Source organism: Dreissena polymorpha, chromosome 2, assembly GCF_020536995.1.
Source record: "Dreissena polymorpha isolate Duluth1 chromosome 2, UMN_Dpol_1.0, whole genome shotgun sequence".
NCBI classification, from domain to species: domain Eukaryota; kingdom Metazoa; phylum Mollusca; class Bivalvia; order Myida; family Dreissenidae; genus Dreissena; species Dreissena polymorpha.
Window position 1 is genome coordinate 71,561,459 of NC_068356.1, and position 26,450 is coordinate 71,587,908.

Genomic DNA, 26,450 nt, shown 5'->3' on the forward strand with positions numbered 1-26,450 from the left:
TGGGTCAAAATTGCTCATGTAATGTCACTTCTGCAATATTGAAACTAGCAATTTTATATTTGAAATGCATGTGTATCTCATGGAGCTGCACATTTTGAGTGGTGAAGGGTCAAGGTGAAGGTCATCCTTCAAGGTCAAACGTCATATAGGGGGACATTGTGTTTCTCAAACACATCTTGTTTCGTACAAAAATTATCGTACTCAATTTTTTTTCGTACCAAATTTTTTTCGTACCCATTTTTTTCATACCCAATTTTTGTTCGTACCCCAATTTTTTTTTGGCATAATTTTTTCGTACCCAAAATTTTTCGTACCCAATTTTTTTTTCGTACTAATTTTTTTTCGTACCCAATTTTTTTACGTACCCAATTTTTTTTCGTACCCAAATATTTTTTTGTACCCAATTTTTTTTCGTACCCAAATTTTGTTTCGTACCCACATTTTTTTCTTACCCAAATGTTTTTTCGTACCCGAATTTTTTTGGCATTATTTTTTCGCGCCCAAAATTTTCGTACCCACATTTTTTATCGTACCGAAAATTTTGTTTTAGCATAACTTCTTCATTTATTCACCAATTTACTTCAAATTAATACTGAACATCTCTTATGACAACACGGTCTATCTCGGCCATCCATGTTCACATTACCAAACCCGGGGCCCCACCAACATAGGCCTTGCCCACCCAAAATTGCCTTTCAATATAACAATTTTGCGGCGTGGGGATACGCGTTGGCCTCTGCCGCGCCACTTCTAGTTACATTTGATTTGGTAAATAAAAACAAAACCTTAACCAACGGGTCATTAAGAGCATTCGCGGAAGTCCTTGATTAATGCATAAACATTATACAAAGGGTAGATTCAAATTGAACTCTTTATTTGTAGGAAGCAGAGACGAATAAGTAACAGGCTGCAGATACGAAAAGGTAACGTAGGATCATTACAAGTTTAACTACACCTGTGTATGCAAATTAGTTGTTTTAAGAAATAATCCAGTCAACTATTTATAAAACAATATTATCAAAGTAACGTAACGGATATGAGTGTGCATTCCAAATGTTTTACTGCAGAACTTGCTGAACCTGGGAACGTCAAGAGCATAGCTTTAAAGGTAGGTCTTCAGGACTTGCAATGGTATTTAAGTCTTTTTGCTACAAAGTAATTTAATAATTAGCCACTGATGTGATGAATTAATATTAGGTGTGAATATCAACGCTTGTATGTTGCTAATTTTTATCGGTCCATCCACTGAGAACAATTAGTGCTTTACCATGCTCGCAAAAACTTATATACAATATGGTAGTTTCAATGATCTGACTCGAGTGGACTGTTTTATTTGATGGAATAATTTTTATTGTTTTATTTCTTTATTTGTGTGTAAAAGCTCTTATATTTAATCATTTATATATCAGGTAGAGATAGTCAAACTTCTCAAAGATGCTGAAAAGAAATTATAATCTTCTAAAACAGCGACGGATACTTTCTTGCAACAAGTCAAAATGACCCTTAAAGAGTTAAAAGATGCCAATATCTGGTTAAGAATTGTGTCTCCATCCCACCGATGATGGCAATCATTTCAAAATTGTGGTCGAAATAGGACAAAGCATCCATGTAATGATCATAGCCGTCCACAATAACCTAAAAGGTACATGCACTTTATCTTCTATTTTGATGAATCAACCGATAAATCATATTCTATTACACAAATGTATTGTTTACATATGTTGTATTACTTGAAAACGACATGATAGATCTATTTTAATTAAAATTCACACCCAACAGTAAATAGAGAAGTTTAAATTACTATTAAGAGTACGGTAAAAGAATTACAGTACTGTATAAGAAATGTATATATTTTGTAAAACCTCTTTAATATGAACGATATTTAGATTTACTCTCTAAACGTCTAAGTTTATTTTGTACGTGTATGATTGAGAGTTTGTTTACAACATTCCACGTAACGAACATGATAGTTTATGTATTAATGACTTTTATTTAGAAGACGAAAATCATTTTTCATGTAAATGCCGCTATTACAGTGATTAAAGAAAAATGTATATAATTCGTTTGATTTAAATTAAAGCGGGACTGGACGATTTTTATATGTGTTAACTTGTAATATACCGATAAAAATATGTTACAATAACACAAAATAGGCAAGAAAAATTATACATTGAAGACAAATTTCATAAAATGCAGCAAAGACAAATTAGCGCCCCGAGCCGATTATGACGAAGATATGTCGTACATATTTTCCTACAATAACCAAAGCATTCGTCTTTTTATTAGGATCGGACTTAGTGTTCGCGTGTCGTATTGATAGATATCGTTGCAGGAAATTAAAATGATCCGTAAAACTAAATTTAGATTCACATCGTACTAGCATGATATACATGCTGGCGAATTTGACTGTACAGACATTTTTGATTTCAGAATTAAATATCTGGCTTATTTCGCACTTTTCGACACATTTCGCACTTTTCGACACATGTTCTTCTTAACTTTTAATTTAATCTATATTGAAATATATGTATAATAAGTTTTTTTTTTTACACATTTTATATAAATTCAAAAATATTTGACAAAATCGTGCAGTCTCACTTTACCCCTTTTGTAAATAAATTCCACTATTTTTTATTTCATGTGATAGAAAAGTTATCTTTAATGTATGCAGTTGGGAATGCAATCTGACATGTATATAATACTGTTTAATAGATGTCATCACCCATCGACCATCTTACATGTTCTTGTCATTTATTTCGTTTACTTTGTATTTGCATTTGTAATAAACTGTTTATGCTTTATTATAATGTTTCGCTAATTTTTACAAGATTTGTGTATTTTAATATTGCGTACTGATGTAAATAACTCTTCATCACTATTTTTTGTTCAAGGAAAGTTTTAAAAAGATTTGGGAATTTTAAATTGGCGCACTGATGTAAATAACTCTTCATCACTATTTTTGTTCAAGGAATTGAGACCCATTTTTGAAAGATCCATTTATTAAGACAAAATTGAAAATTCGAATATTAGAAACATAATAACAAAATTGAGATTTGCTTCTCATGTTCTATTTATAGAAACTAGTAGGTACCAACATATTCAAAAAAATGAAAGAACATGTAAATTTTGTACACTAAATGAAATTAAAGATGAGTACCATTTTGTTCTAATATGTCCGTTATATGATAATATAAGAAATACACATGTGTCTCTAGATGTTCGTACCAGATTTTATAAATTCGTTATAAGGAACACTCCATCACGGGTCAAACGAATCATGACATTAATAACAAATGATTATTTTCAATGTTTTAATTGTGAATGATTAATTTATTCTGTGTATTATGAAATATACGTTAATGCAAATGTATATATTATATTGTGTAATCCATTATCATGATATGATTTATTATTATTATCCAGTATAGTATACTCACCCAAATTTACATCTATGTTGTTGTTTCTTAAAATTAATACATGATCGATTTGATATTCTGGCGGTAAATTAAGACTTTCCTTTTTAAAGCTATTGAGAAAGGCGCGCCACCAAAACTGTTGCAAGTTTTATTGCTCAGCATAATGATAGAACAGCAAGCTCTACACCCTGCACCGTCATCGGCTCCCATCATATCCTAGTCTGTCATTTTTGTCGCTAGGTAGTAATACACCTGGTCATGTGTCAGGAACTGGAGTGATTACATTTGACTAAGAATATGAAAACAATACTGTCTTAGTAGATTTCAATTGATAAATAAAGAAGATGTGCTGTCTTGTTAATATAATTGATTTAGTATTTTTTACCGGAAACTTTAAACATATTATGTTATGAAAACCGGATGATATCCTATTGTGGGTTTGTTTCCTGAACCGTTCAAATAACTTGGTAATACAATCATTTGAACGTCATTCACTCACAATCTCTAGTAGTACAGTTATTCAACTTTTTGTCATTTACTGACTCAAGTATGATCACTCCATAAGTTATTACTGGCAAATCAAGTAGCCCAGAATACTATTGGTAGGTTAACAGATTGGCATGAAATGAATTAAATCTGTTTAAAATAGCAAACAAACTTAATACACATTTTTTATTATAAGTTTAAGTGTACATTTCAAAATTTCAAATATGCTAATATGTAAGTTCAGAGTTATTCCAAGGCAGCCAACAATTGAACCGTGATGCCAATTAATAAAATGAAGGGATACACATACAGCCCATGCTTGCATGTCGAGTATACCTTTGGGTTTGAAGGGAATGTTTAACACTGGCTGTTGGTTTTGTACTGTCAGTAGATGACCGTATTATTTGAAATGATGCCTGCATTTATTTGTGTCAGTATAAAGCCGTGACCAAATGCGTGACATTATGGTACTGTCATCATAACGAAATACTAATACTTACTGATGTGATGAAATTCATTATATTGATAATTAGAGAACTGCTTATAAACAAAGGGATAAATACCATAGTTAAAATACTCATTAACATAGCATACACGTGTCCTGAAATCCAATGAAAATAGTTTTTTGAGTTTTAAGTGTGTAATGTACCGTGAATTGCGTGGGGTTTTTACTGGGAGACCCATGATCAAATATGGCTTGTTTATTGTTTTGTAATTACAATAGAGGATCCAAAGTATTCGATCATAGGTAACTCTAAACAGAAGAATTGGTGAAAACATTGGCCAGCAAAGTCCTACATAAACATTTGGGCTAAGCATTTGTCAGATTTTTTTGTCAAGAGTCAAGACTATGAACAGGAAATGTTGACCCTAATTTGTATTAGCTGCCTTTCTCAGTGTTGAGTGCAAGCTGCACATCATAGTTATAACATTAAAGCATATTCCATTATCAATGACGTCAAAGCACAATGATTTTCATAGGTTACGTAACGTTTTCCATTGTTTATCAGTCTATAAATAACCATTTATTGCAATTGGCGTACATACAGATGATAAAGTGCTGTTTAGTCATAGATAAATAATTGATAGAATTTGGAAATAATTTTATCCGGCAAAATGTTCAAATTCGGAACCTTTATTCAAAATGTATAGTTTTGTTCCATGAATATAAAGTATTATGTTTTGTGATCAATATATTATGGTCTTTGTTGGTCTTCTGGCCCCATGTTGACAAAACATTTTACTGACATCGAAAATCAATTTTGGATGACAATGAAATCGTTGTCAAGTGACATCGATGACAAAGTTCGTGTTCACGAAGCTATTTAAAATTGATGTCGTTCAGCATCGATTTTAACGACATCGATTTGTTTCGACTTGTTGAGGACGTAAGCGGTAAAGCGGAAACCGAATTGTTTTTTGTTTACTACGTCTGCTTCAATGACTTCTCAGTAATTTACGTGGTCAATGTCAGAAAAAACGTTCGTGGTGGGACTTATCAATGATCGGTACGATCAGTTGTATTGTCGATTTAAGGGCGCCACACTAGGTGGCAAGAAAAAGGAGCAAAGCTGGCAAGAGGTGGCTGATATCTTCAATAGGTGAGTCGTTATTAACTGGTTGTTTTAAAATGTCATCTTAGTGTTAGTAAAGTTAGGCTGTAGATAAAACATTCATTTGTTTTGATCGAACTAACACATACCTGTATAATCGAAAGTAATGAAATTCGGCATTAATGTGTTCATTTTGTTGCAATATTTGATGTTCAGAACAAATAATGATCTATGAACAAAAACAATGTCTGAACAGTTTTGGTAGCTTTATGTTTACAACTGAAATTATGTTGTTTAAAATCTGGATCCGTTTGCCATATTTCCTGTTGGCTCTAAGATCTGATCGCCCTTTGCATGTTTTCCTTGGCCTGTCTGCCCTAAATCCATTAGCAGATTATGTGAAATGATGAATAGAGGCTACACAGTAGATTTTATACAGTATTAAATATAAATAAGATAGTGTGATAAGTCACAAAGTGTGAAATATGCCATGAGTACACATGAACTTGATTGGGGACAAGGGTTGCCAAGTACCCATCACCCTGGTGATTTGGGTCACCCTATTATATGTCCTGTTACTCTAGGCAATGATTGTTTCTCTACCATACAAACACTTTGTACTAACAACTGACTGAAATGCAATTTTTCAGGAACTTTCTGAACTACTGTGCAGTTTCAATTATTTAAACCATGACTGATTATAATGTATATGCAATGAAAGAGAAAAGCCTTTACAATCCGAAAGTCTCAAAGTATTTCAGATTAAACTTAAAATAGTTTCCACACAATGTTTGTTTTTGACAATTTTGATTTTTTTGGTTATTATATCATGATATATGATACATACATTGGTATATGTGCTGAGTGCTTAATCTTTCAGTTAATACAATTTTTGAACTGTTCAATTCCATAGTTCAGTATTCTAATCTTACAGAGGTTTTTTTAAACAAAACATACATGAAGCATTTTATAGTGCAATTTAATATATAAAACAAATAATCCCCCTTTTATAATTTATGTCAACACGCGTTTTTCCCCACAAATTGGGCACTGACCCTCTTCCCCTCAAAAATGAACAATAATCACTGCCAATTATTATTTCACATCAAATATAAATTTTCATAGTTTAATATTTTTTCAAGGATTACAGTATTAGTGAATTTAGTTGAAAGCAATGGTTAATAAATGTATCTCGCTAACTTTCAGCAAAAAAAAGAGAGTCAGACAGAAAAGAAACTGGAGGGGGGCCTCCAGCTTTATTGAGTACTGTGGAGGATCTCGTCATAGACGGCATCCGCGACAAGCCACAGCTGATTGGCATTCCGGATGGCATTGATTCAGGTGATTGTTATGCATGAATAATGATCTTTTTAATTTATTTTCCACTGTTGCATTGCTTTCAAATTTGTAACATGCAATGAATATGAATGGAATATTTAGAACCACCACTGACCTTTTGTAGCAATATATTTGACCAGATTAATTTTGAAACATTAAACAATGAACCATACACAATGGCTCTGTTTCAATTTCTTTGTATTGTTTAATATTTAACCATTATATACATACTAGGCAATAAGGTTCTGTTGATTGTAAGTTGGTTTTATTATGCCCTGTAATTCGAGAAATGTTGAAGGGGCATTAAAAGTAACCTCTGTCTGTCTGTCTGTCCGTCTGTCTGAAGTTGTGACCAGTGCCAATTAGTGGCGCATCAGTGTCTTATGGACATATTTCTAGTTTATTCTTATGTGGTATAATTTGTTGTATTGAATGAGTGGCTGATGTTGCTGAGATTGCTGACAGTGATGAAGCCTCAGCCAAGTGTACAGTTGCTGAGTTTACATCCAAGCCTTCCACTGCCTTGAATGTAGCCAATTCTTCTACATTAAGACCGTCAAAAGGTATACATGTATTTTAATATGTCAGTATTTCAAGACCAAAAATCTTTTGATATGATCTGAATCTGGAAGCATACTAATACATCACACTATTCTGAACTTGAGTATTCAGATAATGTATGAAAGTCATATTGTCATATAAACAATAAACCAATACACAAATAAACCAATACCCAAAGCCAATACTTATATAGAGAATATACAACTACTTGTTTCTCAGCCTCGCGTGATAAACTTGATCTCTATCCGACACTCACATAATATTCTATTTATCCCATTATTTTGTGGTCGTTTATAATTCCAAAAGAATAAAAATACTTAAAAAATCAAAGAAATAGTGCTAGTTCCCCTATTTGGCTCCGAGTTGCTTGTTTACTTCAAACATCATCTTTTGCTATGACGTCGCATTGAAATATATAGTGTTCTAAAAATAGAGATCGGAAAACCATGATCTAAAAATGTCGATAGCATAGAGCTCTTATTAATACGATCGCTTGTTATTCTATCGGTTTTCGTCTGGTAATAGGATAAATAACATGCACATAACTGAAAGAATGATTAAAACTTTAAAAACTGAGTCATTTTTAGCTCGACTATTATATATGAAATATATAAAGTGGAGGTATCCTACTCACCCCGGCGTCGGCGTGAGCGTAAGCGTTGGAATGTTAAAGTTTGCGTACCACCTCAAATATTTTCTATGCCTTTTCTTAACCAACATGACCCCAAACTGTAACACGAGCAGACAACTGTATCAAGCATTTTGTTAGAATTATGGCCCTTTTTGCACTTTGAATATGCATATTATTGATAAATCTATGTTAAAGTTTGCGTACCACCTCAAATATTTTCTGTCCCTTGACATATTGCTTTCATATTTTGCATACTTCTTAACCTACATGACCCCAATCTATAAACAAGAGTAGACAACTGTAAAAAGCATTTTGTAAGAATGATGTTCCCTTTTTATACTTAGAAAATTGAAAATTTGGTTTAGTTTTGTGTTTAGGTCCACTTTATTCCTAAAGTATCAAAGCTATTGCTTTCATACTTGCAACACTTACTAACTATAATAAGGGGACTGTGCAGGCGGCAAAGTAATGTAACTCTGACTGGCATTTTGACAGAATTATTGCCCCTTTTATATTTAGAAAATTGAAAATTTGGTAAAGTTTTGTGTTTTGGTCCACTTTACCCCTTAAGTATCATAGCTATTGCTTTCAGAATTAAAACACCCGCTAACTATAATAAGGGGACTGTAAAGAAAAAGTTGCATAACTCTGGTTGGAATTTTGACGGAATTATGGCCCTTTTCGACTTAGTAACTTTGAATATTTTGTTAAATTTTCTGTTTAGATTCACTTTACTTATAAAGTATCAAGGCTATTGCTTTCAAACTTCAAATATTTTCTTACTATCATAAGGGTTCTGTACCTGGCAAGTTGAATTTAACATTGACCTTTGAATGACCTTGACTCTCAGGGTCAAATTATTAAATTTTGCTAACATTGCCATTACTTGTTTATTTATGATCAGATTTTATTCATACTTGATTCATACTTTGATAAAACAACACTTACCTGACGTACCACAATGGACTCCACCCAAACCATCCCCGACGCCCCCCCAGAATCCCCCCAAAATTATTTTTTTCTTATTTTTGAAAGATCATCTTATAAATGACCACACCCCCACATTATACCCCCTCTCCACTGCTATATGAAGGTACTTTTGTGCATATTAATTGTTAAAATCATCACTGGCATAAATCAGTTGCAAAACCATACATGTAAACATTTATGAAATAAAGAAAGTATTTCAATTCTTAAGCACATTTGAACATGTTAATGTATAATAACTTCCAGATTCGGTGAAGAAGAGGAAGAGATCTTATGAAGAAGACCTTCTAGAGATGGAAAAACGCCGTGCACAGGCTGAATTGGACCTGCTGTTGCAGAGGCAACAGCAGGAAAAACAGTTGCACGAACTAAGAGTGAAGCTGATCACAGAGGCTGCAGATCAAGAAAGACAACTTTTTACTTTAAAAATAGAGTTGTTAAACTCCAATATCAAATCTGCACTAGATCAAGGCCTTTATTTGTTTGAATCGTAATTAAAAATGTTTCAAGGGGCATATATCGACGGCAAATTGACAAGTTAAATAGCTCTTATTTGCAGCAACAGCTACATAGGACTGATTCATGCATGCTGTATTAATTAAATGTATAAATAATGTGTGACACTCAAATATGAAGAAGTGAAACTCAAGCTACCCAGCAGTATAGCACTGTCATCATTTACCACACTTGGTCCTTTATGTATGGCAAGTGACCAATTAACTCAAGATATGTTTGTGTCCGGTGAAAGATGAGAATGCATTTGTCTTTTGGACACATTTCTAGTTTCAAATATATCTGTTTAAATGGAAAATGCAGTCGATATGCCTCTTTAATAGCTTGTTACAAGTACAGCATCATAACATTGTGCCATGCTATTGTCGTAACTTGTCTTTCTTGATCTGCAGCCTCTGTGATGCTTCTCTATCCTTTTGCTTTCGCTATTAATACTTTGTGTGTTTATGTGAATGACATTATAATTGTTTATTCAACTCAATTCTACAAATGTAAGAATCTGAAATGTTTTCAATAATTTATTTTTCGAGTACAGCAAACTTAGAATATAATTTGCATGAATAATAATGAATAATAACAATTATATGAATTTGAAATGCCTTAAATAAAATACATTTTCCTCATTTGTTCTGCAAATGTCATACTTGTATGCATGTGACACAAATATATTTAATTAAGTGCTTTTATGTTATGGGCCTGTATTCATCAACGTTTTAAGTCTATACAATACTTATATTTTCCAAGGTTAAAATCAGTTTTCTAGAGGTAGTAAATTAAGTTTAAGTTAAATTAATGAAAAGTGATCTTTGTGTAGTTCTCTTCAAATTGAATGTGAACGTTTTGTGATCAGACTCATAGGTAAAACGTTTTTCGATTCCTTCCTTAAGTTTGAGTCTTATAATTTTGAATTAAAACGTTGGTGAATACAGACCCTAATCTATTCATTAATGATTTTTATGAAATAACTTTATGCTAAAAGAACGCTGCTGCGATGTGGTCTCTGTAACTGTTTCCAGACCCATCTCCTTCATACACAACATGTGGTTGATCCGTGTCATCGTCACATGTCCGTGAAAACATGTCTTGTCTCTCTAATCCAATGTTATGGAGAATGACACACGTGACTGTTATTTTGGCCGCTCTGTCAGGTTTCACTCTAAGTCCATAATGTAGACATGGAATCCTACGCTTGAGAACGCCAAAAGCTTGTTCGATCACCACTCTTGTTTGACATAAGGATATGTTAAATCGTAACTGTAGGTCAAACAACATACTAATAATAGTGCAATGTTTAAGCATTCAACTTAATGTTAAGAACTGAATCTATTTAGGTGGCATTGCTTTATGTTTGTAAGTAAATATTTAAACGTTTTCATGATGATTAATAGCATTTATATATATATGTTATGAATTTTAGCATTGTGTGTATTTTCCATAAGTTTAGATTAAAAATACGGGTAATTGAATTTATATGATAGATTAATATCTATTATTGTTTGCTAGCAACTATTGAAATGTTCTGCATATTTATATAACCAAAACATACCTTTTTTATTTTTTTTCTTTGTAATCTAGGGGAAACAACATTTAATTCTGAATATATGTTACATGGTTTTAAAGATCCATTTAATAACCATACCTTACATGGATTGTCTGTGTTTTGATATGGTGTCATAAGATACCTCTTGCATCCATAGCCCGAGTCCCAAAGCAGAAGACCGTTGATATTACCTGTTATAATAAAAAAGAATGATCATTTTACATTATTGACGGACTGCACAGCCTAATCTGTGAAAACATAAACATACAGTAAACCAACTTTTCCCAGAGCGAGGCTCAAGTATTTCTATAATGATTGATTTAGTCTTCACACATACAATCTTTAAAGACACACTCAGTGAAACATGTTTGATAGCAGGCGCAGGAAAATCAGTAGTACTTGAAGTAAAAATATTCATGAAATGCATATTAAGTTTAACTTCACGGTACAATAGAGTAGTATAAATGTTATTTCAGTTTGTAATTGTTAACGTATACTTATTTTTTACATTAAAATGCTTTGAATATATGGTGCTGGATAAAACTGTGGAAAAAGTGTGAATATGCATTGCTAAAATACATGTTAAGTTTCTAAGAACGGCCCCTTTTATTAAAAAAAAAATACTGTAAGTATGCACCTGTAATATTTCTGACAAACGAACAAGATAAATTAATAATGAATTATTGAACGGTTCATTTGGTTTTCATTTTATATACAAAGGACACTTATCTTGATGCTCTTATTATTTACACTATATTGCAAGAAATTAACATTACTTCATTTAATAAAGAATGAATCACTGAAGATTAAAATTTGAAAAACCATTTATCCACTTAAATGTTGCGAACAGTCTTAAACATCAAGACTTGAAAAGGTATGTTAACCATTATCACATAATGCTTCCCGTGAAAAACGAAAAAGAATGAACAACGCTAAAAACGTAGACTTTCTGATGATTAAACCATTATGATGCAACGTCACCATCCTACTCCTCGTCCCGGAAGTTGCCAGTAATACTTTGCTATTTATCTCGCATCAAATTCAAACAAAAGACAGGAATAGTTTTGCTGTTATCCCGTTGAAGGTGTCCATGTATACAAAGCATTTACTGTGATCAATGTGTGTCCTCCACATCTTTAGTCTGATGTGCTATCACATTGTTCCAAAACGTTTGCTGTATATGAGCTTTTCTAAACTTTTGATTTTATGTTGAGACAATTTCATGGGTAGTTTTAAAATTGTTTGATATTGCTATTAAGACAAAAATATTTGATATAGAAAAAATGCCTTATTTATTCTTTTAACCAGGCCCACAGAAAAATTTAAATGAACAATGGGTACGATTCATCGACAGTAAACATACTGGTGTCTGGCTTGTACAGTATTGTGGGGCCATGTCACAACAAAGCTCGTCCTCGTCACAGTCCATCAATGGACAGTGCCTGCAAACAGATCAAGAAGGATGGCTGATCCAGACTGGTCTGGGACAGGCTGTCGGGTTTTTTTTATCCTTTAAGAGCTCCTATGCTTCGTCAGAAGTATTTAGGTGGTTAATGATATCATAGAAAATACATGTCTGCATTTAAACAAAAATACAATAAATGTTTTGAACCTAAAGCTCAGATTGTTCACATTAGTTGTAATGACACGTACAAATAGAAAATCTTAATATTCACGAAACAATTTTTTAACATTTATGGCAGTTTGTTTGGTAAAATTTTAATATAAATCTTGTATAGTGTCGGAGCTTTATTTAAAATTCTTTGCTCATTTAGCAACACAAGCCTCTCTCATTGCAACTCCATGGTTCTCGCTTCCGTTTGTTATTTTTTAGTAAGCACTGGCTTATCCAATTTATCTATTGCAGAATGTGTTGAGATTGATTAATCGTATTAAATATACAAAGACTTTGTTTTATGGGAAAAACAATGGTGTTGAACTCTGTTCTTTCGATTTCCATTCAAGATTAATTTCACAATAAAATATTTGTAACCACAACAAGTCTGAATATCTTTAAATATGACTTCAATATTCTCAAATAAAATACATAACAAAAATGTCCGCGTGTTGCACCAAAGTGACACAATCCAGTGAACCCTTCTTAATGAACTTTTTCTTGGCTTAATAATGGCTGTATCCTATTAACAACGTAAAGGCATAGTCTCTATTAAATACGTGAATTATAAATATCCGGCACTATTATCTAATAAGTTATCTTAAATATTAAGGATAATCAAATCTTAAGGATATTAAAAAAAAGAAACAGAAAACAAGAGGAATATCCAGCAAATTCTTAGCTTTTACTAATATTATGCTACATGCATTTCAGGCGACATGTATTCAATTTATTCAAAATACTGATCAAATACAAATACATTGTATATTAAAATACATAATGCCTTGCTAACTTAAAGTATTAGCATTCGAATACACTATTTTGATTTTCTCTTCTTTCTTCGCATATTTCTGAGAGTTATCGTATTCTGCATTGATAATTAAAGATTAAATACAATTCACCGTAAAATATTTTTTTTTATTTTAAGTTGTCAACCCCAAAAATATTTGCTTCCCTTTTCTCTGAACCATATACGAGTTTCACTCTCATTAATCCAAATATTGAACAAACAACATTGTTTAGTATATATTAAAAGATAAAGGCATACTATATACGTATATGGTAGTTTATAACGTGTGAGAAAAGGAATAAAGAAAATATAAAAGATTAGGTGATGTCAGCATCACTCGGAAAACCAGAAAAATTACAACCACAAGTCTTCTTTAAAAAACATTTTATTTAAAATAAACAAACAACAGAAATGGCAGCTGGAAATTTCAATTTGTTAACATAGAAAGTATCTACAATTTATGTTTGAGTGGAAAAAATGGGGGTCACCAGTGAAAACGAAAACTTCCTGCTTTATAATTAAGGGTACTTCCGTTTGCCAGAAACGTCATACTGAATTTGAGACTTTACATGTGTGCATATAGACTAGTTCAAATTTTCAAAATAAGATATAAAAATGAGTAAAAGCTTATAATACACTCATAAACAACATACATACATATATCTCATATCATGTGTGACATGAAACCTACTCCGTGCAGTAACATTTTCTAACCTCGTTTGAAATTGCAAATGAAATGCGTTGTTTTTTTATAAAGATAGCACTTGAAAATGTGACAGGGGAAATAAGACAATTCATTATTAAGTAACAATTAAGGCACATAAAATCATTCAATCATACAAATTTAAAGGATAATAGGTTTATCAATCAATAGTGATGACATTCAACATATTCTGATGTACACAACAAAAACATGATTTTCGTGGTCGGTTTCTGAAAAACTTCGCCAGGTTGCAATAAGTATCTCTAAATCCCGAAGGGTATTGGTGACCCTGGGCTGACCGCTTTCATTATGAAAATGCTCCCAAGACCATCCTCGCCATTATGTTCATTTTAAGATGCATGCAGTTGAGTCCAGAGCCAGCTTTAATATTTAATATTGTTGCGGCCTTACACACGACAGTTAACAAGAACACTCAGTGACTGCAAGTTCCTTGCTTATTTTTGGTTGAATTTTAGTCGGTTATCTGTCGGGTCTCATTTCCTCCTGCACAGATGTATCAATGAAAAGATAGCAAAATTGTTCCTTTGAAGTGTATGTTTGACTACAAGTTATATTCATGTAGGTTCAATAAGTTTCAGTCAAAGATTTGCAGCGTTGACAAAGAGTAGTTTAACCTTCCTGTACCAACAATGTGATCAATCATCACTGAATAGATGATAAACATGCGTACATTTTTATTTGGATAACCACAATACATATTATACTAATTTATGAGATCACACAATTCCTTGGCATATCGTTTTCATAATATACTTATGTTGTTTGTTTGAGGAAAACATCATCACTTAATCATAACATTTAAACATGCTGTTCTTGATTTCCATGCATTTACAACTCAACTTTTTCCTTATATGGCATCTTTTCTTTAAAAAAAATGGAATCGAATATTTGCCTGATTATATAGTAAACCATCACTGTTGCAATTGTTCAACTCTCAGTTTATTAACCCAAATGGTTGCTGAGAGTTGCAATGCACCGTCTATTTTCCAAAGATGCAACATTTTATCACCAATACAAGGGCTAAGGAACACTGAAACTGCGAAAATATATCAACGTTTACCTGACTAAACCACAAACACATGCACATGGTACCATAAAGCACGACATAATTGCCTTTTATTTACTTTGTTCTTCTTTCGCACTCTCTATCCACCATCATGAAACATTGTCGCAATGTTGCCGACTTATATTGTCGTTCGGGTTGCAGTACACCAATCATTTCCCATTGTTATTTGTGATGTAACCAACGTCGATAACGATTTTCGAATATTTACGCTGTTCCAAATTTCAACATACAAATGTCAACAAGAATAGTGTGTTGAAACACTGTCGTGTTTTTTAAGGGTGCATGCAAAGGATAAAGTGCGTAGGTTGCCATTCATATACATTTAATCCGTTTTTGAAGTTTTTTCAACGCTTTCCTTAGTTGGTTACGTACAACGTCTGTGTAGTGATGCGTAGTGATCAGCTGCGGAAAGCTGCGGTTGTGTTTATGACGAGGTGTATATGGACTCACTGAGTCGTCACATCACAAATTATCAAAGGCCAAGGGAGTCCGTTCATATGGACTATCTTGAAGACTCTTCTTTACGTGATGGGTTTTGCAGTTCCATTCCCGGTTCACATGGTTACAGTCAACATTTAATTGGGTTTTAATTAACAAACTACAAGTACCATTTAGATGCATTTTACTGATTAATAAACTCCATTTTCATTAAAAAATCAATAATGAACATGTCAATATATATGCATAGCATCTTGATGTACCTGCCAACAAATAGATATGTCAATTATGAGAAAAGTAAAAAATATACTGTAACTGTAACGTGTTTGTTTTAATTACCTCTGTTCCCCAAGGCTGATGATAAATTATATTTATTTGTGCGAATACCAACTTATTCTTGAGTCAACTCGGCTTTGAGTATTGGTCTCTGTCGCTAATTTCTAAAGGGGAGATTGGGTATTTACGCTTTGTGTGCTGTATATGCATATAGTTCAGAAACAAAAACCAATCATTTGATCAGTTATTCCATGAGGTATTCATATTTTACACAAAGCGTATGAACTACCGACATTAACAATAAAAACATAGTTTAGTTACTTCTTCCATGTTTGACAATACAGGTTACACCATATTGTTGTTGTTGGTTACCTTAGCACAACACGTGACGGCACAGTGTGCTTTTCTGTTAAGTCGGGGGGAAATCCCGCCGCTGATGCGATTTGATCAACGAGACGGTAATAAAACGTTTTTTTTCAGCACTTACATGCAGAAATGTATCAAAAGATGGTTAATATATGGCATTTCTCGCCGATATTTACTAAGAATCATATCGACCATGTATATGGGGTTATCTGTGAAAAGGTTCCTTTAAAATTAATATGTTCAAACTCGTAGGTTGTATGTCTGTTAAGTCATAACCACTTTCTTTTTTATCTTAATTACACATTTGTTGGTAAATTAAACAAGGAATATTATATCTCTGTTTTCAATTTTTAATGCAAATATTATGATTTTGTTTTATATTTTGAGCGTATTTTGAGCGGCACAACTGATGGTGGTTGTGATGGTCTCATATATTGCTCATATTAATATTACAAAAAGTACACGTTATTAATCTATACAAGCGCAAGCGTCTCATTTCACTTTATTTGTAAGGAAAGAACATGTGTAGGTCTGTGGTCCATTAACAAGCGAGTCACGGTGTCTGTGTGAGTAACATCTGAACAATTGCCACTTCAAGTACAATATTCGTTTTCTTCCCTGTTTCGGTCGTCAATGGTCAGCACGTGGATATAGACGAGACGCATAAACAAGTTCTTTATTTAAATTGTGCACGGTGACATTATAATATTTCGAATGGATTTTAATGTAGCAGCAAAACTTTCAAATGCAAACATGCTTAGGATCATACTTATCTGCAGCCTAACTGCGCATGTCATTGGAAACCAAAGTAAGTTTTCGCTATCAAATTATAAAGGTGATGATTTGAGAATTACTTTGATGTTATTTCTGTTCGATGTAAACATGCTTGCATAAATAAAAATAGTTATTACATATATCTTTCGTAATCATGTCGTTATTGTATTAGCTACTTTCATTTTTGTAGTCAAAATGTTTGATAGAAAAATGCTATTCAGTGTTTTGAAGACCAATCAAATAAATGTTTCTGACTTTTGCATTGCCCACCAGTTGGTTGCATTTAGGTGACGAAGTAAATGTTTATCATTTAGCGATTCATCTTAATTTACACTTACATTGAAATAGGAATAAATCATGTCGCCAAAACTACTGGATTGCTTGTCTGAAAATCAGCTAAACTGAAAAGTTAACAAATCATACTTTTACACCAGTAAACAATGTCGAAGCATAATGGATTTAATGGGCATGTATTTATCCATGTTTTTGTTCGTTCTTGTCAACAACTAAAATTGAAAATATTGACAGATATAACATCAAATGCTAGTAGACTTATTTTCATTTCATCTTCATTAATTTTAATAAATTAACGACAACGATATTGTTGTTTTGTTTTTTTAAAAAGCTCTAAAACAAGGTATTGATTTTATTGTGTGAATTAATTTAATTTTAATCTATATGCAAATAAAAGATCCATAACAGATTGAAAATATTCCATAAGCGTTTGTAACATGGACAAACATTTGAGTAACCTTGAACATTTAACACAAGTATGTATATCTTTTTGTTTACCAAACAAAATTTAAATAATAAATTGTATAATATAAACATGAAAATCATCAAGAGTCATGGAAAAACTCTCGAACTAACGTCACGAAAATATTTGACTTAAGTTTAATATAATTAAGATTCATTATTATATGGTCTGTTAACAATATGTAAACTCTAAGCTATCATAAAAATAACATCGTAAGAATGCTTTAAATTCGTTGCATTGGCAAGTTAAATTGGTAGTCACTGACACACGGTGCCTATACCACTTGACTTTTTAAGATCTGTGTTGGGAGAATAAAGCGCGACCCATTTAGCTTTTTTAATTATGTCTTTTAAAATATTTCATCATTTTTAATGGGATAAAGTGGAGAGCCCGCTCATTCGTGAGAGTTTTCTATAGGTATCATGATCTGTTTTAACATATAAGTATTTGTGCAGTAAAGTGCAACCGCGCGTTCGTAATATGAAGTCCGTACACTGATCCGACATTTTTCTAAACGTTTAAACGCGCGGTTGCACATTACTGAAAAAAATACTTATTTGTTAAAAAAGATCATGATACCTATAGAAAACTCTTACGAATAAATGGGCTCTCCACTTTATCCCATTAAAAATGGTGAAATATTTAAAAAGAGATCCATAAAAATGTTAACTGGGTCGCGCTTTATTCTCCCAACACAGATCCGAAAAAGTCACGTGGTATAGGCACCGTGTGACACGTGGCATTTAAAGTGTCACTGCCTGAATATTCACAAAAGAAGTTCTTTACACGGACTTTCTTATAATTTATATACAACACAGGAAATACACGTGTTATTCTACACTTGGATACTTGTGTAACGCAACATTTTACAAACTTGAATATTTCATGTTTTAAGATTTTGAATAAATATTTCACATGCGATGATGCAGATCATTTGACTACATTCTGGGCAAGCTCACGATAGAATCGTTCATCCGTGACGATCAGTCAATGGCATTTGTTATCTGTAGACTCTAATTTGTACCCTATTACTATAATATGGTTTATAAGGTCATAACAAATATGTCAAACTTCTATATTTTAATTTTATCAATTTGCTTTATTTAAAATGAACGAAGCCCAACATTTTGTTTAATGGTTCCACTCGATTATGTTATAACAAATCTATTTCCATGCATTATGTGTGTATTTGTGGATATGGCGAGTTCGAAAACAATATGTTTATAACATACCACCATAATGCAAATACACTGCTGCGTAAAATGTATTATTGGGCGTTTTCAAAGGTTGAATGCACTTGAAATTCAACAATACCAGCATATAATGTTTATTTTTCATTACTAAATGGAATTAAACATGATTTCAATTCAGGAACACAAAACACATGGCTTGAGGTAGGAGTGGTATGTTCATCAACAGTACAAGTAACGTGCAGTGGTGTTGGCGTTACCCAGCAGTGGAATATTTATAAGACTTCAGCTACCCATCAACAAGAGGGCAACATGATAAAAGTAGTACAAAATGGAACTAAATGCGATACGAAAAGCATTGAAACTATTAAATCGTCACAATGTATGTGTTTACATGACACACATATAAGTTGCAACTTATCTTATGAAGGGATTGCTAACGAGGGTGACTTATGGAAGTGTACAAGATTCTCGCATGGATCTATTTATCGCAGTAATACCATACGTTTGCCCAGTCAACGTAAGCATAAATCCGCTTTTGGTATTCCATATTCGAATGGAGAATTAATTGGTGTCAAATAACCCTGAAAAATACTGTAATCACAAAACACAAAGACTTTTTAACCAAATGGTTTGTGTTATAAAATGTAATGAACATTTAAGTACATGTATCCAACAAAATGTTATCGAATTGTAACTATTCACAACATAATATTATTTATTTTGTCATAAAATATTTAAAAAGATTCCCATTTAGAAGTTATTTTCCCTAGAAGATACATATTTTTTAGAAATCAGCATATGCTCAACGACGTCAGTTCCTGAAATCGTAACTGAAAATGACAGTAGCACAAAAAACGACCTTCACATGAAAACAGTTACCCAAGTTACAGAAACAGTCATAACAGAAACGTTGGTGAATGGTATATATAAAATACTTTTCACATTTATGCTTTTATTATTGACGAAGTGTTATTATATTCAGTATGTATTTGTTCGATTGAATGCGTTTTTTTGAAGGTTTGATACTTTTGACCGAGTATCAATAAGCATTTTACGTCATACATTATATAAAAACATAGTCAGAATAAATATTTACATTTCCGAGACATAAACAAAATACAGAAATTATAAATAACCTTTGACCTGGAAATTTTGCTTATACCTTTTACCGAAGAGCGTGACAGGTTCAGGCTTCACATTTGCTAGAATAATATCCGAAATTATATTGAAATTCTCCAAGGTATACATATGTTACAGAGCGTAATCTAAACTCTAACCTTTAACATTGAACCTCTTACCTAAGACCATGTGATTGGTAAGTGACACATTTTTGGGGGGGTCATTGGGATAAACAATCCGAAGTTTTATTCCAATCAGTCAGGCATTTAAAACTTATACAAATTTATGAACATTGACATTGAATTTTCACAGAGGATAACGGAAAAGTTTTGTGAGGTGCCCATTGGTCATGGAAATCAATAATTTGACGTTATATTAAAATACGTCCATGCATGTTCAAGTAATAAAGCAATCAAGAAATAGAGAAAAACGATAATTTAAGACCTTTGCCCATAAGTTTTGACATTACGAGCGCTGAAGTTGTTTTCGACACATTGTCCACTGTGCAATAATAATTGAATTTATATTAAAAACCTTTTAAAGTAACATTACTACTCAAAATCAAACGAAAATTTCGTACAATTGTTCGTAAAATAAACTTAACCAATTAAAAATCAGTGTTCCTTATGGCAATTGCCGAAATTTCAACGCCAGATGTGGTCTGGTAAAATAGATGTTTGTAGATACAAAATGCTCGTTTTTATTATTGTTTTGAATATCTATTCATACGACACATGAACACTAAAATAGTGTTCGTGTGTCGTATGAATAGATATAATCGCGGGAATTATTTGTGGCCACAAATAAATAAAAACGAGCATTTTGTATCTTCAAAAATCTATGTAATCATACCACATCTAGCGTTGAAATTTTAGCTTTTGCTATAAGGAACACTGATTGTTAAGGTGTTAATTTTATTTTACGAAATACTTTACGAAATTTTCGTTGATATTGAGCGTTATAGAGACTTTAATCACGTTGAATGTAAAGATCGGAAATTAAAATCTAATATCGCTGCCTTTGAATGAGGACCTTGTAAGTTCTTCATGACACATTGACTGGCCTGGAAATAATAATCTAAGGATATCAAAAATTCGCCGAGGGTCGTAAAAGTTGCATAGTAGACACGAAATTCGCACGGACGGAAACAACATGACTACCGAAACACGGCCACCAGCCCCATAAGGGAGAATAAGACTAGTATAAGAATTTAAAATAAAGCAATTGTTTTCTAACGTTTTTTTACACCCAACATGTGTTGAATTTGTCATATGCGAACAGATTACATAACAACAACAGAAATTGTCACGATTAATACAACACAATATACAAACAACTTGGAGAAGAATGATCGTCAGAAAGACATTACTAATAACAGAATGTTCTTGAATGTATTTTCATGCTATACTGTCAAGTCTTTTGAAACTATCGTATCTTCCAAACGCGGATCATTTATAAATTGCCATCAATAAAAAAAAGTCTATGCATGTACGATTTTTATAAAGTGTAAAAATGTCTGAAGACATTGTTACATGCATATTTACTATATATTATGGTACAGAAAAATTAAAGACATCATGTCTGTGAAAAAACTATGTACTTTTAAAAATCCAGATTTATGATATATGTTAAGTATAACACGTAAATGTCTATGATTTTGTTCTTAAAGGTTCATATTGTTAAGAATTGAAACTGTGTATGTTACCAATGGTTGAATATCTTCAGTAAAGAGTTAGCTCTTTTTCGCCTTTATTTTTTAAACTATATACATCGTTTGCGTTTACAGATCCATTAAAAAGAAATTCGACAATCATTATGATCAGTGCCACTGGCATTCTGTTTCTTCTTGCAACAACATTCTTGATATGCGTCTACAGAAGATACCGTACACGAACAGGTTGTATATTATGCATTTTCAAAAGTATTAGTCAATCCTGATACGCAACGCATCGTGTTCGATATGTTTGTATTTTACCAAAGAATATTTTTTTAGCATGTGGTAAAGTTCCATTTTGACACGTCTAGCTTTTAAACGACCAGTATGCTTCTGTTTAAGCAGCCGTTATGCCGTCATGTGAAAGTACAGGTACTGTTGGCCAAATTATTGAAAGTGTTATGTCTACTGAACATTTTTCAACGGAACACCAAGTAGATCATTATGAACAAATTCCAATAATGGATATGCCTCCTTTGGCTGAAAGTTTTCCTCTAACGAACGAAGCAGAGACGCAAATTGACATGTTGGAATCAGGGGCAGATCAACGTGATACAAGTATTCACTATTACGAATTTATGCCAGACACGGCGAGTGCTAATGAGGCTGATGTTAACGGTAAGTACCCGATCAAGATATACCAACAGGTTTTAGATTCTTTCACTTTGCAATCATTTTAAAGATTTGATTTGAACTAGACAATATATCATTGTTCCAGTAATACTATATACGCAAGAGCGTTTGTTAGCCAACAGAGGTTTAAGCTCAGACCAAATACGTTCATTCTTACATCTGATTGTACTTTGATTTGAAGATTTGCACTGATTTGCACTTGCCTTTAAACAAGACTTGCTGATGTTTACAAGTATTGTATGGTTTCATAAGTTTGTTTTGTAATTTTTAGATGTGCAAACGATATCAGAGGCACAAGCGTATGTATCGATATATTGAAATAAAAGCGCAGTTTGTTTTAATTATTTTGATTAATTTGACTTTAAATATCTCATTTTAATCCTTTTTAAAAGAGTAATAAAAAATCCTAACAAAACAAATGCTTAGTGTGACGGTTTGCGATACGCAATATGCAACCCGCCCTATATATTTCTTCTTAAACATATAAAAAGTGTGATGTTAATGCGTACTAGACCAGTCATTTTCATAATATTTTTCATTCACAATTCAACTTTCCTTTAAATGCAGAATCGAAAGGCAGTTTGTGGACATTAAATAATGTATATTCTTGCCATGCGTGTCGTTTCAAACTTTCTCAGTGTCGCATGCATGCATTTAGTTACATCTTGTAATTGCTTGTTCTACTTATTCAATACAGTGCGATACGGATTGACGTGTTTCGTTAAACCCAAATAAATACTCAAAAACAAATATTTCGTAACATATTTCGTAAAATAAAGTTATCCCATAAAAAACAGAGTTTCTTATAGCAATAGCCACACTTTTAACGATAGATGTGATATGCTTACATAGATTTAACAAGATACAAAATATTCGTTTTCATTTTTTGTCAAAATATATTCATGTATATTTCCCGCTTCGCGCAGCGTCGGATGCACGACGTAGTTATCATAAACTGTTTAAGACATTTTAAAGAGTTTATGTTGCAGAGGAGACCCGATTCGCTATGAAAGTCTTCTGGAAACCAGGACCGCTGGGGAAACAGACTACAGCTAGAAGTGAACAAAAACGTTGTATTTCATTATTTCCATGTGAATAATTCTAGAAAAAAAATAAAGATTAATATAGCGAGGCGCTTGACTATTCTTTTCTTAGATAACCCCTGCTTATGAACAAATCCATGTTGTTTATACTTTGTTTTGTAAATTTCCAAATCCATTCTGCAAATATAATATGATATGTTAAGGAAATGTGTTAGCCTTCGCGTTAATACCTTGTTTCGCAGTTAAGTCGGGTCGGAAAATAAATATATTTTTACGATCAAATGCAAACAGAAAGAGAGAGAGAGAGAGAGAGAGAGAGAGAGAGAGAGAGAGAGAGAGAGAGAGAGAGAGAGAGAGAGAGAGGGAGAGGGAGAGGGAGAGAGAGAGAGAGAGGGAGGGAGGGATGGAGGGAGAGAGAGAGACACATACACAGAGATGACAAAAGAAACCGCATAAAGGCACTAATGGTCTTAAATAACTGTGTTTATTTACTTTTATTCTATTAGGCAATACTTATAACGAACCATACATGTGATGAACAAGACATGCAAACACAACTAACGACCATCGTCAACCTTGGTATCTGGAATTCTCTTAAAGTGATATTATGGGCATCTAACAGTTTATAGGTGTCTATCGCAACCGTTGTTTATTTTTTGGTGTTTTCACTTCATATACACTTATATTTGTTAATGCAGCATCAACATACTAAAACAATATCCCGGAAAGAGAGAAATAATGCATTGAATATCAAATATACTTTCGTTTGACAAATGTTCATGCATGTACGATGTGATACTTAATTTAGTTTGGAACAGATTCGTTAATACCACACAAATACACAATTTTGTTTTACGGATCATTTCGGCTTACAGGACTCACCAGTCACGTAAAATATCGAATATAAAATATGTATTTAAAAACAACTAGTAGTAAGATGAGTTGCAGATAATTGGTCAGTAACCACATGTTAACTAATTATTTTTCAGCTCAATTCAACAGTGAAAAATGCCCATAATATCACTTTAACGTTACTTAGCTATTTTAGGCTTTTGTGACTGGTTGCTAATGGTGGCCGACTAGTCATCAGTATACATTTTGTCGCAGATTGTTTTCGAAAATGTCATTCTTTAACATTACATATTACTATGTAATTTATATCATGCAATTTACCATTCAATAATAAGATATATTTCGGATTTATTTTAATATTTGCATAAAAAATACATATTTAAATAATCGATTAGTAAAATATTTAAGTTGCCCCATTTATTAATTTTGCTTACGCGGGGAAATAAGATGTTTATCAATCGTAGTGAATGAAACATACATGAAATACAGCAATAAGCATACGCATCATTGAACACGGTACCGTCATCCTGAATATATCTCGTTTACTGAAGTAAGAGATGTTGGAGCCGGAAATGCGACTCCCAGTAATTGTCAGTGCATTTTTTATGATTTTATCAACATTTTATTATTTTGGTAAATATATAAATTATTCTTGTTTCACGTGGGTTTGTTATCGGTGTTCAGGACTCCGTAGTATTTGGTAGTTATATATTCTGTGGTCTAAGGTAGCTGAGTTTTCGATTCCGTAGCCTAGGATAGTGGTGGTTCTGCTTCTGAAGTCTCAGGTAGTTATTCTCTGGATCTTGTAGCCCTTGGTACAAGTGTTTTTCAGAGTCGCAGTTATGTGTTCTCTGGTTTGTTTCTTAAAGTTCAGCGTTTTATACTTTGAATTCTGAGGCATTGTTCATATTTTATTTGGTTTCTGTAACCATGGTAAATTGTGATTTTGTTTTTATATCCTCGGTACTTGTTGATTTGGCTTCTGCAGTAGTTTTTTAAACATTATAAATTTCAGCCAGTTGTTTGGTCAATTTCTCTCAAAATCTGTTTTACGTAGACGGCATTTGTATACTATATTGGAAAAATGGAAGTCGTCTTATAATCTTCTAATACTTATCAAGTTATGAATAACTCCTGCAAATAAGAGGACACATATGAAAATGATCAATTTCATTTAGGTTATTTATTACGTATAGGGCTTTTAAATAACTTTGCTACCTCCGTTTGAAATAACCCCCGTTCATTTCAAAAACGCAATTACGTAACGTTCATATTCAATATTCACGGACTTATTTTCAGCCATACATTTAAGCTTGTTCAAATTGATAAAACACGTAGAATTTAACTTTTACAAACAACTCGTAGTAACGTATTTTAAAAATTGACAGCGCAACCCAGGAAATTTGATTTAATTTAATATTAACCGTTTTAATCGTTATAAAAATCGATTATTAATACGATTGCCTTGATTGACGACACAATCTAACATGATCAGAAAGGGTCTCTACAGTACTTTAAATAGTTATAATGGAACGACGCATACATTTTTATAGGAAATCATATTAAGTAACATGTGAACAATGCATTCAAATACTTCGCAAGAAGCTTTCGAGGAAACGTCAACATCGGACAAATTAATTAAATAAAACTACTGTAATCGTAAACCAGTTGTTTTTCGCATGTATAACGCGCCACACAACATCATTTCTTAAGCTTCACCAATCACCACATGACAAATAATACATACAAAAACGTGTTAACCATACCAACTACTAATACATACTCATCTTAAGCGGATGATTCGTTGTATATACCTGGATGGGTATCGTCATTGGATTCTGAAAACAAATGGCATCATTGTATGTAGCTCAATGTTAATGAAAGCGTCATAGCGAGCGTATCCTTTACAATTTACAGGAATTACAAAATTAATATTCATTCTAGTGATACATTTATCAAATCCACTAATATATTAAAGGTTTAACTTGATTTTTATAAATGTTCGACTGCTCCTCGATATTACGGATAGTAGTAAACACATATGCAGATATCGTATTTGGTGAAT

At 32.6% G+C, this 26,450-nt stretch overlaps 1 protein-coding gene and 1 long non-coding RNA gene across 3 annotated transcripts in view; both read left to right on the forward strand.

Annotated features, from left to right (window-relative positions):
• The window catches only part of LOC127870304 (uncharacterized), a 29,428-nt gene extending 26,073 nt beyond the window's left edge, over positions 1-3,355 (forward strand). The window contains exons 8-10 of the long non-coding RNA XR_008044747.1: positions 883-923; positions 1,068-1,108; positions 1,410-3,355. This is a non-coding gene — a long non-coding RNA (uncharacterized LOC127870304). The remainder of the gene's footprint in view (positions 1-882; positions 924-1,067; positions 1,109-1,409) is intronic.
• A 13,608-nt stretch (positions 3,356-16,963) lies between these two features.
• LOC127870305 (uncharacterized) lies at positions 16,964-23,613 on the forward strand. Of its 2 annotated transcripts, none has more exons than XM_052412939.1 (7): positions 16,964-17,108; positions 19,203-19,541; positions 19,813-19,944; positions 21,930-22,040; positions 22,200-22,475; positions 22,762-22,789; positions 23,480-23,613. In XM_052412939.1, the coding sequence occupies exons 1-7, from the start codon at positions 17,015-17,017 to the stop codon at positions 23,544-23,546; spliced, it is 1,047 nt and encodes a 348-aa protein (XP_052268899.1). In that variant the 5' UTR covers positions 16,964-17,014; the 3' UTR covers positions 23,547-23,613. The 2 variants fall into 2 exon arrangements, with proteins under 2 accessions (XP_052268899.1, XP_052268900.1); XM_052412940.1 differs by having other exon boundaries at positions 22,203-22,475.
• The last annotated feature ends 2,837 nt before the right edge of the window (positions 23,614-26,450 follow it).